The 14,982-nt window shown below is 60.1% G+C and overlaps 2 protein-coding genes across 2 annotated transcripts; both read left to right on the top strand.

Annotated features, from left to right (window-relative positions):
* The first annotated feature begins 404 nt into the window (after positions 1 to 404).
* On the top strand, positions 405 to 9,323 carry IST1 (IST1 factor associated with ESCRT-III). The gene is made up of 10 exons (XM_075509313.1): positions 405 to 539; positions 2,590 to 2,689; positions 3,367 to 3,547; positions 3,812 to 3,899; positions 4,188 to 4,271; positions 4,658 to 4,768; positions 5,150 to 5,356; positions 6,475 to 6,567; positions 7,775 to 7,820; positions 8,997 to 9,323. The coding sequence occupies exons 2-10, from the start codon at positions 2,602 to 2,604 to the stop codon at positions 9,194 to 9,196; spliced, it is 1,098 nt and encodes a 365-aa protein (XP_075365428.1). The 5' UTR covers positions 405 to 539; positions 2,590 to 2,601; the 3' UTR covers positions 9,197 to 9,323.
* A 1,221-nt stretch (positions 9,324 to 10,544) lies between these two features.
* DHODH (dihydroorotate dehydrogenase (quinone)) lies at positions 10,545 to 14,949 on the top strand. The gene is made up of 9 exons (XM_075509311.1): positions 10,545 to 10,640; positions 10,884 to 11,087; positions 11,527 to 11,726; positions 11,925 to 12,007; positions 12,670 to 12,857; positions 13,342 to 13,455; positions 13,811 to 13,964; positions 14,038 to 14,197; positions 14,319 to 14,949. The coding sequence occupies exons 1-9, from the start codon at positions 10,623 to 10,625 to the stop codon at positions 14,371 to 14,373; spliced, it is 1,176 nt and encodes a 391-aa protein (XP_075365426.1). The 5' UTR covers positions 10,545 to 10,622; the 3' UTR covers positions 14,374 to 14,949.
* The last annotated feature ends 33 nt before the right edge of the window (positions 14,950 to 14,982 follow it).

The following is a 14,982-nucleotide window of genomic DNA, read 5'->3' as shown; positions in this document are numbered from 1 at the left end:
CAGCCCCCGGGACCGGGACCGGGCTCGGGCTAAGCCTCGGCCCGACCCTCCCCCAAGGAGGACGCCACCGCCGCCTGGCCCTCAGAGAACCGGAGACCCCTCCGCCCGCCCGCGACCCGGCGCGGCGCCTTCAGCCGAGCGGCCGCCGTCCCCCGTAGAGGCGGGGCTCACGGCAAGGGGCAGCGGCAGCCGCAGGCGGAACGCTGTGCTGCCGGAACCTCCGCGCCGGGGGGCGGGTACCGGCGGGCGCCTATCGGGAGAACCATCGTACGCTGTCGCGCAGCGGATCCCTCCGCTGGGTCATTTAGTCCCTCAGCGCCGCGCTCCTCGCGCCGCTGCCGCTTCTTTCCCGGGACCCCGCCGCGTCGGTCCGGCAGGCACGTCCTGCGGCATCGCCGCCATAGCGGCCGCAGCGGCTCGGTCGTGCCCCGGGTAAGGAGCGGGGAGTGCCGGCTCCGTGGATCCCTCCGCACGCGGTGAGGTGCTGCGAAGGGTGCCCGCCATTTTGGGTGCCTGCAGCCTGCGCGGAGGGGCGGCCGGTGAGTGGGGCTGCGGCTGTGGCGGCCGAGCTCGGGGCGACGGGGCGCGCTCGGTGGCCGAGAAGGTGCCGGTAGTGAGGGGGATGCCTTGCCCCGAGTGCCCGCTGGCGGGGCTGAGGGCGGGCCCGGGGCCTGCCCCGCCTGCGCTGTGGGACGCTCCCTCGGGGCCACCTCGCTGGGGACGGCAGCGGGGAGGCAGAGGGATCTCCGCTCGGCTCCGTCAGGGTGCAGCTGCGCCGGTAAAGCTAACCCGGGGTCTCCTGCGCGCTTCTCTGAACCAGCCCTGGCCTTTGGGCGGCTACGCGGCGAGTCTCGCCACCGAGTAACGCGCCCGGAGCCGCCCTAGCGCCGGGCTGATTGCTCTGCCAGGACAGGTTGGTTTCGGTGTGGTCAGAGGAGCAGCCCGTCTGCAGGAGGGGGTGGGAAGGCGAGGTGCAGGGAGGGAGGAGTTGGACCGGCCTTTCTGCGGCAGCGTGGCTGAGAGCCTCACGCGGGGGAGTGGGGGCAACAACACTTCTTAGAGTGACAGCAGGATGGTTGCAAAAGAACGGCCGGTGAGCTGGCTGCTACTTAATGGCTGTATTTCGAACTGTCTGTTAAAACAGGTTGTTAATCAGAATAGTTATTTAATAGGTGCTTTTACGAGACATTGCAACTCGTGCTGAGACTGTTTCTTGCAGCACCGTAAAGTTACGTTAATGTTGTAGGACTATGTTCCAGTTAGAGAAGGGCAAAACTTGCTCTTTATGGCATCAGACTTATATCGTATGTATTTCTGTAGCAATGATTTTTGAGCTTAGTTGGTTCTGTGCATCATTGACATAACTATTGATGTGTGAATAAATAATTCATGCATTAGCTAAATAAACTAGATATACTCTAGATAGCAATAAATCTTATGTAAGCCACTAGTTATACACAAAATGCTATCACTATCCAAAAGTCTGCTCCAGTGTGCCCTTCAGGTACAAGCCAAGGTCTTTCTTTGTGATAGCTCTTAAGGAAGGATTTTTTAATGAACAGTTCTTGGCATAACCAAATGCTGTAATAAAGGGTCTTCTGGGTTAGTTTTCTGTAGGACTAATGAGTTGAACTGGCTCATGAGAGAGTGGAGCAGTGCCAGAGCTCGTGTTCAGTAAGCAGGAAGAGTGTGGGGAATATCGAATGACAACTTTTTCCTTCTGATGACAGGACGGTTCCAACCTTAGTTTGTACAGTCCTTGGCTTAATCATACAGCTGTTGTACAGCTTGCGTATTAATAGGTCAGAGGTTGGCTTGGTTCTTGCAGTTGATTTTAATGTTTCTTTAAAAATGTGGTTTTGTCAATGAAGTAACACAGAGAGAGAGAGAGAGGATTTGACTGTGTGATAGTTGTTGCAGATGGCATCTTGAGGCGTTGGTTTACTTCCCTCACCCTTCGAAGTAAGGGAATGAAAGCATTGCTTCTAGCAGCTGTGCTGTTTATTGTGAAATCTGAAGGGTTTTCCCACTTGGGCTCCTTAGAAATCTGGGGCTGAATGGAACCTCAAAGTACCATCTCAGTAAGCTCAGCTTACTAAACTGAGGCACAATCGCATTTTCCTAGACCACTGCTGGTAGATGTCTGTCTAACATTCTTAAAACTTTACTGTACTGTGGTATTCACATCAGTGGCTAGCATCACTTGCCTGGATTAAATAGACCCAGGCCTTTAACTTCTTGTTTTAGGGTATGTTTTCTAACCCTGTTGCTATTTATGGAGTAGTCCCAGTTTTATATCATCTAACATCTGTTTCTGGGGTCGAGATTCAGTCTGTCAGAATGGGAATATCCAGGAGGTTTCTATTCCCTGTAGGCCTTGGTTAGGTGCAGGGTTGTAAAGCAGGAAAGGGAATGATGAATGCTGTAGGTCCAATCATTTGTAAAGAACCGGATTCAGGAATAGCAGGCTTGTACCTGTTTGTTTGGAGAAATAGTTTTTTCTTTTTCCCCAAGTAAAACGGTGACTGGTGTCTTTCTGGCACGACCAACAGCTCCTGGTTCCAATGACCTTCCCTTCTTCTCCCACAGAAAGTGTTTATCATGTTGGGCTCTGGGTTCAAGGCTGAGCGCTTGCGAGTCAACCTGCGCCTCGTCATCAATCGCCTCAAACTGCTGGAGAAAAAGAAGAGTGAGTATTTGAGGGGGCGGGTGTGACCCAGGATGCTTTTGGGGCTCAGGAGACTTGCAGAGAAGATTTTTCTGGAGTCAGGGTACTCTCATGGGCCGAGTATGGAGTAGCCTTTTGCTCTTCCTTGCTGGACCCCCCAGGCCTTGCAGTCTGCCCCCGTGTGCGAGTACCCAGAGGAGTAGGCTGGCCACAACGTGGCCTCTGTCCACCTTCCTGGCAGGTGTCGGAGTGCAATTTATGGGGTGCGTGGGGTGGTAGCTGTGGGCTGTGTGTGGAGGGACATACCGGTTTGCCCCGAGGGGCCTTCCCTGGGCCTGCTGTGCCCACAGCATAGTGGAACTTCCTGGGTGCTGTGGGAGGCTCTCCCCACCTGTGCTGTCCTGCCCTGCCCCGACACAGATAAGATCCATGGTTCTGATTGACTTTGCAGGGAAGTTGAAGATGTAGGAGTGTTTCTAGCAACTGAAAGCCCACTCTCCTTTCTCCGGTGAGTTAGTGTGCTAGGACCTAGACACAAGGGCTCCACCAAGCCACAGCTCAGTGTCTTGCACTGCAGAGGCTCAATGAAGGAGGGAGAGAAGCTCATGATGGCTTTGTGTGTGGTGGGGACTGTGGGTGGGTACGGAGGCAGCAGTCCCTGCCAGCACAGTGACTGGCCTTGGGGATATGTGCTGTAGCTGAGTTGGCCCAGAAGGCAAGGAAGGAGATTGCAGATTATCTGGCAGCTGGAAAAGATGAGCGTGCCAGGATTCGTGTGGAGCACATCATCCGTGAAGATTACCTTGTGGAGGCCATGGAGATCCTGGAGCTGTACTGCGATCTGCTGCTAGCCCGCTTTGGCTTGATTCAGTCCATGAAGTAAGCTCTGGCCTAGAGGGTATGCTGTGGGAGAGGGTCCAGGCCCCCTGGCCTCAGGGAGGGGTACTGCTGGGGGCACACCTGGGATACAGGAGGGCACCTGTTTGTCTCAGTGTCCTAGGGTCTCCAGAGACCTTTTCTTCCCCAGGCAGGGAAGACTCTGGAGCCCAGCATGGAGGACGGGGACTTTCAGGCTAAGCAGATTGAGGGCAGCAAAGACTAGGTGCTTGGTGTGGAGATAGGATTGTCTTCTGTTGTCCTTAGGGAGCTGGACTCTGGCCTGGCAGAAGCAGTATCTACGCTGATTTGGGCTGCACCACGACTCCAGTCGGAAGTGGCTGAGTTGAAGATTGTGAGTAGGGTTGTTTGAGGGGTGTTACATGTGCAGGGTGGGGGTGATGCTGGTGGAAGCCTTTGTCCGGGACTCTGTGTCATTAAGTCAGAGGACATGTTTTTATGGGCTTTGCAGATGGAGACCCCAGTATAGGTGTCCAAGGCTGCTCAGCTGGGGTACTCAGTGGCAGAAATGAGGGTGACCTGGGCGGGGAGGTGGGTAGCTGTATGGGCTACAGCACATGTGCAGTACATGGTGGGGGAAGGCAAGGGTGTGCATGTTCCCAGAGTTTCTCTCCTGCTGCAGGTTGCTGACCAGCTGTGTGCCAAGTACAGCAAGGAGTATGGGAAGCTGTGCCGGACGAACCAGATTGGGACGGTCAATGACAGGGTAATGAACTGGTGGAACAGCTGCAGCCAGCTGGAGCTGGCAGAACAGACATGCCTGCTGTGGCCAGTGGCTGATGCCTGTGGCTCACTGTGGAGTAGGGTGGGCCAGCTGTGCTGCTGGGGGCCTGCCCGCATGGGAGCATAGTGCTGGGGTCCCTGGCAGGCGCAGCCCGGCTGTGCTGGCTGTGGATGGAGAGGAGCAGAGCACGTGGAGCCCTGGCCTGTGGTTGCTAGCAGCCTCCTCTGCAGCAGCGCCATACTGGGAGAGGAAAGGCCTCCACGAGGCTGCACTGTGCTTCCTGCAGCAGGCAGCCCTGGCTGGGTTAGAGCTTCGCTGTGCTGCGTGGTCCCAGTCCCGCTGAGTGTCTCTGCGCCCTTGTGTTCCAGCTGATGCACAAGCTGAGCGTGGAGGCACCGCCCAAGATTCTGGTGGAGAGGTACCTCATCGAGATTGCCAAGAACTACAATGTGCCCTATGAGCCTGACTCGGTGGTGATGGTGAGTGAGGCACTGGCAAGTCTGGAGCTCCCTTCCATGTTCCAGTGGCTGAAATGTCCCGTTAGTGCTGCGCGGGCTTTCAGCGCACAGGGCTGTGGCATTGCAGTGAACTCGGTGGTAATTGTGCTTTAGTATCTTCTAGACGGCCCCAGCATAGCGTGAACCCTGCTCCTTCCTGCAGCCCTACAGCATGTGGCTGTAGTCATGCTATAGTCTGGTTCCCTTTGATTCCCATTAATAGCACTGTGTGGCTGCTGTCTGTTCCGTCCTTGTTGTGTTGTCCCATCTTGTCCAGTGGCAAAAGCTGCAACTAATGCTGTTCAGAGGGCTGTGATCAGAATAGAGATGTGTTGGTGAGCAGAATTCTTCCACCCTCTCCAGGCTGAAGCCCCTGCAGGCGGAGAGGCAGATCTGATTGATGTGGGATTCACAGATGATGTGAAGAAGGGTGGCCATGGAGGGGGAGGAGGTGGTGGATTTACAGCCCCGCTGCTTGGTCATGATGGAATAGTACCCATGCCAGTAATGATGCCTATGCCCATGCCAACACCAAATCCGCCCTTCTCCTATCCGCCTCCAAAGGGACCGGTAAGTGCCTTTGCTTTGAGCATTCCCTTTTTCTGTGGAAGACTCCAGCTGTGGTGCTTAGCCCTGTGCCTGCTGATTGGGAAGTGTCTGTACCCGATAGCTTGATGTGTCAGAAGGCCATTGTGTTGCTGTGAGACTGCATGGGATGGAGATTGTTAGCAGTGCAGCTGAAGCTTCGTGTTGCTTCTTGACTGTGGAGGTTCCTACCCCTGTTCTCCAGCCAGCCCTCTCTGCCTTCAGGGAACAGAGGAGTCCAGACTTAACTCCTGAGGCAGTCTTCTGACTGTCAGGCTTTTGACCAGGGGTTGGAGCTGCACTTTGAAGTTGGTAGGCTGGTAGTGTGCCAAGATTCAGTCAAGGAAATCAGGTGAGTTTTGTGGGGTGGGGACAGCACAGAAAAATGTGGAAGTGCTCTGCCTTCAGACCTGCAAGGGGGGGGGACCAGGCCAATGGCTGTTGGAGATGATTTGTTGCGAGGGCGGAAGGTGGGAGCTGAAAAGAGCTCTGTTCTCCGAATTCAGTCATTTACAGGATGTCTGTATAGACTGGAGAGTGGCAGAACAGTGGGATGGCTTTGGAGTCTTAATGTGGTCCCAGCAATACTGCAGTGTTTTTTGTGGAAAATCTGGGCCGAGTATCATCAGCAGGCTGAAGGCCCAGGCATAAATATGCTGAGGACTTGTGCCAGGTCTAGGACTTTGAGGCACTGTTGTGTTACAAGTAAGGGTAATACAAACCCTCGAGTGAGCCAGAGACCTCCTTCCTGTTCTGTGATACTGCAGTTGGGAGAAATGGCTCAGGTGTGCTTAAGGTGGGGTGTTACCCTTTTTGTCCTGGTACTTCTAATGCCTTGAAAGATGATGTGTTTAGTCATGCTGGTTCTTTAGAATAACCCACAGTCCTGTTAGCTGGGTCTGGTTGCTCCAGGTGACTATATCTGACTTAATACTTGAGAATCTTTTCCTCGTAAGTATAAACTGTATCAGGTTGGATACTTGCTCGCATTTATCTTAGAGTACTACTTTCTCTGACTCCTGTAGCAGCTGTAGGTGTATTGTGTCCCATGGTTGCTCTCCCAGGTGAATAGTCCGGTGCATGACTGTAATCTCTCTGTACAGGAGAACTTCAGTGGCCTACCAGTGGGGACCTACCAGCCTTTCACTAACATCCATCCACCACCAATTCCGGCAACCCCACCAACATACGAGTCTGTAAGTGCCTGAGCTGAATCACCATTGTAGGCAGCAGAGGGAGCCTCAAAAAGAGTGCAGTGGTAGCCACGGAAAAGGCAAATGTTCGTGAAGCACGCTGCTGTCAACCTTTGGAGCTTTTGGGGTGGTGCTTGGCATTGCTTATGGGTGTGGTGAATCACTGAGTGCATGTGATGGGAGAATGACTTTGAGGAGAAGTTCCTTGTTCAGCCCTGAGTTTTGGCTGCAAAGGGAAGCCAAGATGTATTTTACTGCACTGTTAAAATGACGATAAACAGTTAATAAGTAGAGTCCACAATTCTGTTCTTTTGCAGTGTGAAGGGTTTATCACCTTCAGTCTGTTTAATTATGGCTTTTGAACTAGTTCATAGTTAGCCTGGATGAAAATTTTGGCTGACCCAGACGATGTATGTTTAAACAGTCTTCCTTTCCCAGACTTCTCTCGGTCCCTGGGGATAACGAAGGAGAGGCTGGCATCTTCTCTTTCTATGCTTGTCTGTTTTTGTTGCTGCAGTTCATGATCATGCCTCTCATTTTGCTTTCAGTGACGTGCTTCTTGTTTTTGCAGTACCCTGAGTAGGGATGAGCGTAGCCACGCACCAGTGTGTGCTAACACCTTGTACTAACCCCACAGCAGCCTTTGAGTCCAGGAGATGCTGGCAGAGATGCAGCAGTTGTTAGCTGGGTAGAGATAGATGGCACTGACCGCAGCCCGCGGAATGAGGAGTTACACCAGCACTACTGACCATGCCGTGGGCCTTTGTCCCAACCGGACCAAGACCTGGGATGGGGTCATTTTGTACCTTGCCACTGGTTACAAGGACCTGGCTATTCTCTATGAAAGAAAGGGAGCAGTAGCCGTGATTAGGTGGGTGAAGAGGGCAGTCTTCTCCCACTTATGTCCTGATAAATATCTTAGACCTGCTAGTGGATATGCTCTGTTTATCCAGTTCCAGAATGTGTCCAGTGAAGCTGCTTTGATTGACAGGGTGGGAGAGGAAGGTCAAAGCCCTGCCTGCTTTTCTTGGGAAGAGAGGCAGATTCTTCTGGGTGTGCTGGCAGCCAGGCTGTCTGCCTTCTTGGGGAGGGGGGGTATGCATTGCTCTGCATGGGTGTGGCTGCTGTGGCCCGTGAGCAGTGCCTGCACACCTATGTGATCCTGTGCCTGGTAGGAGAGAGAGCTGTACTAACTGAGAGTCTCTTCCAGATTGATGAGCCTAATGCCGACAAGGATGCTTCTGCGCCGGTGGCTGGTGAGTATGTCAAGAGATATGGGAAACCTAGGGTGGTTAGGGGCTGTGGTTAGCTTGGGATCCCAGTGTCCCTGGGAGGAACCTTTCCACATAGGGAACAATGTGTAGAACTTGACACATCTTGAGAGCAGAATTTGAGTTTGGAGAGGACTCTGACAGAAATGGAGAGTATCCTCTCAAAACAAGGAGGATCCAGACTTCCACTGGGAAACTCAAGAACTGGAGTTTGACTTCAGAGTCAGTACTGGGTCTCCAGCTGAAGCTGTCTCATCAGACCAAGTATAGGGCGTTGCAGGCTAAAATGAGAAAGCAACAGCTCTAAGTGATAATATATTTTTACATGGCATAAATAATGTTGTTCTGCAGCAACAGAATGAGAGAAGTAAGCACTAAGAGGGTAGACAGGTTCGTATTAATGTCGGTGTTGAGGTTGCATAGAGCAGAGCAGGACTAGTAGGGATAGCTGTTATCCCTTGGTCCATCTGTGTAAAGGCTTATGAGATGCTTCGTGCATCGTAATTGGATCATAATAAAATTCTCCTGCCTTGTACAGTGTGATTCTACTCTGCGTGTTTTGAAAGCACTTGTTATCTCTAGCACTTGATAAGGGCGGAGAGGGGTTTTGGAGTAAGTAGACCGTTGCCAGCTCCAGCAAGGATTTCTGGCGATCGAATGGAGTCCTCTGGGGAGTGCTGGTGATGCGCGCTGAAGAAGAGGCCTACGGGTGCCCTGGCTCTGGCTGTATGCTTCAGTCTGACAGCTGGGTGACGGCACATGATACCTGCATGTGTCTTTAGGAGGTGTTGGAATGGAGAGAACTGGGACTTTGAATCCCCACGATGCAGTCCAGCCAGTATAGGCACGTGGGAGCTCCAGCCCACCTGCAGCTGGCCGTGGGCAGTGGAGGCGGATCTCCTGCTGTCTGGTGCAGCCACAGGATAGGGTCACCAGTCTAGATCTGCCATGGCTGCAGCCCCTTGCAGCCATGTAAACCTGAAGCCTTGTGGTTTTCCCCATTGAGTCTACTTGCAGTTGGAGGTGCGTCACCACCGGTCCTGTTCAGAAAAATACCCTGGTATTGCCTTTTTGGTAGAGCGACCTTCCTTTGGTGTGGCTCTGGCCTGGTGAGAGTGTGGTGATGGTGAGGTGAAATGATTTTTCTCTTACTCTAAATAGGGCCCGGGCCCAAGTCGGAAGCTTCTCCTAAACCAAGAGCTGGAGCTCCTAATACCTTTGATAACTTTGTGCTGCCTGAATTACCATCCGTGCCAGATACGCTGCCAACAGCATCTGCCGGCGCCAACTCTTCTGCCTCTGAAGACATTGACTTTGATGATCTTTCTCGGAGATTTGAGGAGCTAAAGAAGAAAACATAAAACTGACTGGGCTGTAACTCCAATGTGAGGGGGTAGGAGCTGTGACAGCTTCTCTCTGAGACAGACTCCCCTTGAAATGGTTTCCTGTATTAACCTCAAATGAACACGCTCTTCTTTTTGAGCTCTCTTCCTGCTGTACTTAAACCAAATGCTGCCGCTTTCCCAATCTTTGTTGCTCCAGGAGGTGAACTGTGGGGAATCTTGTGAGACTGGAGCAGGGAACAGCCCCTGTCGGTCTGGGTAGCTATACAGGGAAGCCGTGCATGACACTCCGGGTGCCGTTCCTGGCTGCCTCTGCGCTGGCTCTGCGCTCCCTCCCGCAGAGAAGGGAGGTGAAGGCTGAAACGTGACCGGCCTTTCTCCTCTCCCTGGTGGTCCCAGGGCAGTGTTGTCCGCCAGCTGCCCCTCTCTGCTCGATGGCCTGTATGGTAAGGGTGATTAGGTCCCTTCCGTAAGACTTCTGACTGATTGGGGTGGAGGCAGGGGTACGGTCGGGAGGAGATGCGGCGTTGCCCTTCAGGCCGTGCAGCATGCTGGCACTCTCTGCCGTCTCCCTGGCTCCAGCTCTCTCTGGCTGCAGCGTGCCTGACGTCCTCTTCTGCTCCCGCTGGAGTCGGGAGCCCTCCGTGGCCTCGGCCGCGTTCTCGGGGGGCTGGGGCTCTCTTCCCCGTTCGCGGGAGGGCAGCGCTGCACGCTTTCCCCTTCGGCGGCGAGCTCTGCCGGGAGCCGAGCTGGCCGGGCGGCGGCAGGCAGCGCGATGCGCCCTGCGCTGGCTGCCCTGGGCCGCACGGGCCTCTCTCGCTGGGCACCGAACGCGTACGGAGCGCTGAGGTCGGGGGCTCTGACGGCGGTAACGGCGTGTCCCCAGACACGGCCCTGGGCGATCCGCGCCGGCCGAGCGGTAGCCGGGGCCGCGCCTGGGGGCGGGGCGGGGCGCTCTGCGCGCGGCTCTTCCACGCGACTTTTCCTTGGAGTTCGTGGTCGGTTTGTACCGCGTGGGCGGTTCCTAATAAAGCCCCGCCCTGCCAGCGGCGGAGCCCGGCGGTGCCTTTATTCGAGCGCTGCGCAGCGGCGGGGCCGTGCCTGGCGGGGGGGGGGGGGGGGGAGGGGGGAAGGGGCCGTGCCGGGGGGGGGGGGGGAGGGGCCGTGCCTGGCGGGGGGGGGGGGGAGGGGCCGTGCCTGGCGGGGGGGGGGGGGGGAGGGGCCGTGCCTGGCGGGGCTGACTCGCTGCCAGGGTCTCTCTTGGGGCTCCGCCCGTGGGCGGGGTCAGGGCGGTCTCGCTCCAGGCCCCGCCCCCGCCGTGCGTCCCGCGGTCCGGCCGCGCGCCCCGAGTCCTGCGGCGCCTCTATTGGCTGGGAGGGCCCGGCCTCCGCCAATCATCGGGGCGGGCTCCCGGAAGTGCCTCTCCGCGTGTCGGGCCGAGCCGATGGCGGCGCCGCTGCGCGTGAGCGGCCGGCGGGCCCCGGGGCGGCGGGGGGGGCGGGGCGGGCCCGGCCCGCGGGGTCCCGAGGAGGGGCGGGCTTGGCCGGGGGCGGCTGGGGCTGGAGCGGGCAGGGACGGGGTGCCGGTGCCCGGATGGGATGGGATGGGGTGCGGGCGGGTTGGGGTACCGGGGCGGAATGGGGTGCCACTGCCCTTGCGGGGTGCCGGGTGCCGGTGCCGGTGCGCTGCTGACCCCCTCGCGCAGGGGCGGCTGCGGGCGCTGGCGGCGGCGCTGGGCGGCTGCGGGCTGCTGCTGGGCTCGGCGCTGGCGGCGGACGACGAGCGGCTCTACGCGGCGGCGGTGATGCCCGCGCTCCGCGCGCTCCCCCCCGAGGCCGCCCACGGCCTGGCCCTGCGCGCCGCCGCCTTCGGGCTGCTGCCACCCGCCCGTCCCGACGGCCCCGCGCTGGTGCGGCTCCGCGGCGGGGGACGGGGGGGCCGGGGCCGGGGCTGGGGGGCGGGGGGATACCGGGGGGGGGGGGGCAGCCGGGGCGGGGGGACCGCGGGGCCCGGCGGGGCGGGCAGGCGGCCGGGTCCCGGGGCGAGCCCGGGCCTGTCGCGGTCCGGGGGGGCGGGGGGGGGCGATGGGCTCCGCCAGCCAGCGGAGCTGCCCGGCAGGGCTCCTGGGGCCGCCCGGGGCGCAGGAGATGGCCCCGGCAGGAGCCGTGGGCCCCCCGGGGCCGGCGCCTGAGGAGGACGCCCTGCGGGGCAGAGGGAATGGAGGGGAGGGGGCCGGGGCTGCTCCTGCGGGGGCTGGAGCGAGGCCCCGGCTGTGGCTCCTGGTGTCGGGGGGCTCCGGCCCTCCTGGCCCCCGGCTGCCAGCGTGTGACCCAGCCCCTGCCCCGCAGGAGGTGCGAGTCCTCGGGCAGCGGTTCCGCAACCCGGTGGGCCTGGCGGCTGGCTTCGACAAGCAGGGCGAGGCTGTGGACGGGCTGTACAAGATGGGTTTCGGCTTTGTGGAAGTAGGGACTGTAACGCCCAAGCCCCAGGAGGGGAACCCCCGACCCAGGGTCTTCCGGCTGGTGGAGGACGAGGCGGTCATTAACAGGTGGGATCCGAGGGCGGCTGCCCTGCCATGTCCCACAGACTGCCCGCCAGAGGGAGGGCGCTTATTTGGGTGGTCCCGGCTCCGTGGATGTGCTGAGCAGAGCTGCAGAGACCCTCTGTCTCCCTCGAGCTTCTCCTGTGTCCTGTTCAGGGCTTGTGGACGCCAGCCCAGCCCTGAACCTTGTCTGTTCCGGTGCAGGTACGGATTCAACAGCCATGGCCACGTTGCAGTGGAGCGCAGGCTGCGGGCCCGCCAGGAGACCCAGCTCAGGCTCACTGGTGGTGAGACAAGCTTATAAGCCTTTGCTCTTGGGGTCTGCAGGGTGGGTTTGGGGGCCTCCCAGGTAGCTGTAGGCCAGGAATGGTGTGTAACGCCAGTGTCCAGGCACGGGAGGTAGCGGGGGTGACTCCAGCGGGGATGCCCCTTGGGGTCAGCCTGGGCAAGAACAAGAGCTCTGCCGACGCCGCAGCTGACTGCGTGGCTGGGGTCTGGACGCTGGGCCCTTTGGCCGACTGCCGGGGCCGGCCAGAGCGAGATGCGTTCGGACAGCAGGAATGCTCTTAGGGCTGTAGCCTCTCTCCCTTGCGACTGTGACCAGGTGCCTTTCTCCTGCCACTTTCTCTGCAGCAGAGGCTCTGCTCGCTGCTTTGGGCAGGACGTGTCTGCTGAGACTAGCCCAAGCCCATAGGGCCCGAGCTGGGCAGTTTCCGAGGGCAGCCTCCACTGGGTGGCCAGGATGGAGGCTGCGGTGCTGGGAGGTGCTGACCGGGGTGGTGATGCTGCTGTGGCTGCAGGACGGTCCCAGGGTCGCCCCCGTGAAACACGTGGGCTGCATACCCCTGTCTTGATTTTAGCTGGTCCTGGGGTCTCCCGTGCCAGGCGCTCTGGCCCCTTGGGTGGCGGCTGGTCCTGCCGCCGTGGTTCAGCCGTGTCTGTGTTCCAGCGGGGATGCCCCTTGGAGTCAACCTGGGCAAGAACAAGAGCTCTACCGACGCTGCAGCTGACTACGTGGCTGGGGTCCGGACTCTGGGCCCTTTGGCCGACTACCTGGTTGTGAACGTGTCCAGCCCCAACACCCCAGGGCTGCGGGACCTGCAGGGCAAGGCCGAGCTGCGGGACCTGCTGACCAAGGTGGGTGACCCTCACAGCCAGCCCGGACCACAGCTGCAGCACTGGGTGCATCCCTCCCCCTGGCAGCGCCTGCTCCGCTCCAGCCAGTGGGTTTGCCCCGGCACAGGGAGGAGCGTGGTGGCTCCCCGGAGCGGGGCGCAGAGCCACCGGGATGGCCCCTGATCAGCTGCTGGCGCGGGGTTCGCCGGGGCGCTGTACTTCAGCAAAGGGCGTGTGAGCAGTGAGGCACTGCCCTCCGCTCTGCTCCTGCAAGGGGGCGGCGAGCCACCCCCCCCCGGCATCGGGAGTCGCAGCGGTCCTGCGCGGGTCGTGTGCCCCGGGCCCTGTGCCGTAGGCGCCCGTCCCGTCGGCGGCGCCACGTCGGGAGAGCGGGGCCCGTCCCCGCGCTGCCCGTGCCCGTGGGTGCGCGCGTCTCCCCGGTCGGGGGCAGGAGGCGTTCCCCCCACCGCGCGCTGCTCTGTGCCCCCGCACGTCCCCCCTGCAGGTGCTGGCGGAGAGGGACGCGCTGCCCTGCGAGCGCAAGCCAGCCGTGCTGGTGAAGATCGCCCCTGACCTCACCGCGCAGGACAAGCAGGACATCGCTAGCATCGTCTGCGAGGTGAGGAGGCGGGAAGGGGAGGCTGGCGAGGCGCTGGGCTGGTGAGCCTCCTGCCTCGCCTCGCGCAGCACGGGAGCAGGACCGTGGTGCTCCCGGCAAGTCACCTCTCTGAAGGGACGGGCGGACCTGCAGCTCTCTGGCTGCCGTAGGGACGGTGCCCCGGGTAGCTTTGAGTCCGCGAGGGCCTGCGTGCGTCACCCGGTCCTCGGGGACGGTCCAGGCAGTGAGGGGCAGCTGCTTTGCCGCCGGGCATGTTGCTGGGGCACTTGCCAGGGGGGTCCTGGCCTGGCAGGCTGGGGATGAGAGCGGGGGGCTGCTCGTGGCAGCTGTGTCCTCACGCCGCTGCCCCCCTCAGCTAGGTGTGGACGGGCTGATTGTCAGTAACACCACCGTGAGCCGCCCCAGCAGCCTCCGGAGCAGGCAGCGCACAGAGCCCGGGGGCCTCAGCGGGAAGCCCCTGCGGGAGCTCTCCACGCAGACCATCAGGGAGATGTACTCCCTCACCCGAGGTAGGGGCAGAGCAGGGCTTGGGGGCGCGCGCTGGCGTCGCCCGTGCTGTCCTGACCCCGCGCCTGCCCGCAGGCCGGGTGCCCATCGTCGGGGTGGGGGGGGTGAGCAGCGGGCGCGATGCCCTGGAGAAGATCCGCGCGGGAGCCTCGCTCGTGCAGATGTACACGGCGCTCGTGTACCACGGGCCGCCGGTGGTGGGGGCAGTGAAGCGGGAACTGGAGGAGCTGCTGAGGTGAGTGAGGGGCCCGGCACCTCCCCAGGGAGCCCCTGGCCCAGGGTGCGCCAACAGTGGTACCGCGGGGCCGAGCCGCGGTGCCGGGCCGGCCCGGCCGTCACACGCTGTCCCTGGTTAGGGAGCAGGGGTTCAAGAACGTCATGGAGGCGGTTGGAGCCGACCACCGGTGCTGACACGCTGCAGAATCAAGGTCTAGCCGGGAGGAGCCGTGGCCGAGCAGGGACAGGTCTGACGCTTCCAGTGCTGGGCAGGCTGGGACCGAGCCGAGGTCCTGGTCCCAGCCCCTGAGAAGGGTCAGTGACGGGTGAAGCTGGGGCTGCACTGGTGGGGAGCAGGGGAGGGGGCCTCCACGCCGGTGCTGCTCTCCAGGGCCGTATTTTGGCTTTCCCGTGGTTTGGGCTCTCCAGCAGAAACCAGTGCTGGGTAAGGCTCTGCTGGGCGGTGAGGAAGGCCGCTGAGGGGACAGCCCTGCGGGCTGTAGGCAGTCCTGTGTCCTGGCTCCTGCTGCAGCGCTTCCCCGTGGAGGGCGCACCTTCCCTGGTGATACTGCCCAGAGCCGTGGGCCAAGCAGGGTATTGGGTGTCCCTCCTGCCAGGGACCCCGCAGCCCGTGCTGCCCGCTCTGGCTGGCGCTTGTTCCGCCGGAGGGTCTGCCCTCCCTGCCCTCCTCCCCTCTCCGCACGCAGTCCTGTAACAAACCGGCAGGCCCTGGGTCCTGCCCGAGTGTCAATAAACCTTTGGCTCACCTGGTCCTGTGTGCTGCTCTGGGGACACCCCTCGGGT

The sequence above is a fragment of the Mycteria americana genome, chromosome 8, assembly GCF_035582795.1.
Source record: "Mycteria americana isolate JAX WOST 10 ecotype Jacksonville Zoo and Gardens chromosome 8, USCA_MyAme_1.0, whole genome shotgun sequence".
Lineage (NCBI taxonomy): Eukaryota > Metazoa > Chordata > Aves > Ciconiiformes > Ciconiidae > Mycteria > Mycteria americana.
The sequence above is the reverse complement of the archived record's forward strand: the minus strand, read 5'-3'. Positions and strand labels throughout refer to the sequence as shown.

Bases quoted from the DNA above. Each gene is read 5' to 3' on its own strand.
- DHODH (XM_075509311.1), top strand. The intron at 12,858-13,341 runs GTGGGTGACCCT...TCCCCCCTGCAG, and splicing joins TGCGGGACCTGCTGACCAAG to GTGCTGGCGGAGAGGGACGC. The intron at 13,456-13,810 runs GTGAGGAGGCGG...TGCCCCCCTCAG, and splicing joins TCGCTAGCATCGTCTGCGAG to CTAGGTGTGGACGGGCTGAT.
- IST1 (XM_075509313.1), top strand. From the start codon at position 2,602: ATGTTGGGCTCTGGGTTCAAGGCTGAGCGCTTGCGAGTCAACCTGCGC. The intron at 2,690-3,366 runs GTGAGTATTTGA...TATGTGCTGTAG, and splicing joins ACTGCTGGAGAAAAAGAAGA to CTGAGTTGGCCCAGAAGGCA. The intron at 5,357-6,474 runs GTAAGTGCCTTT...CTCTCTGTACAG, and splicing joins ATCCGCCTCCAAAGGGACCG to GAGAACTTCAGTGGCCTACC.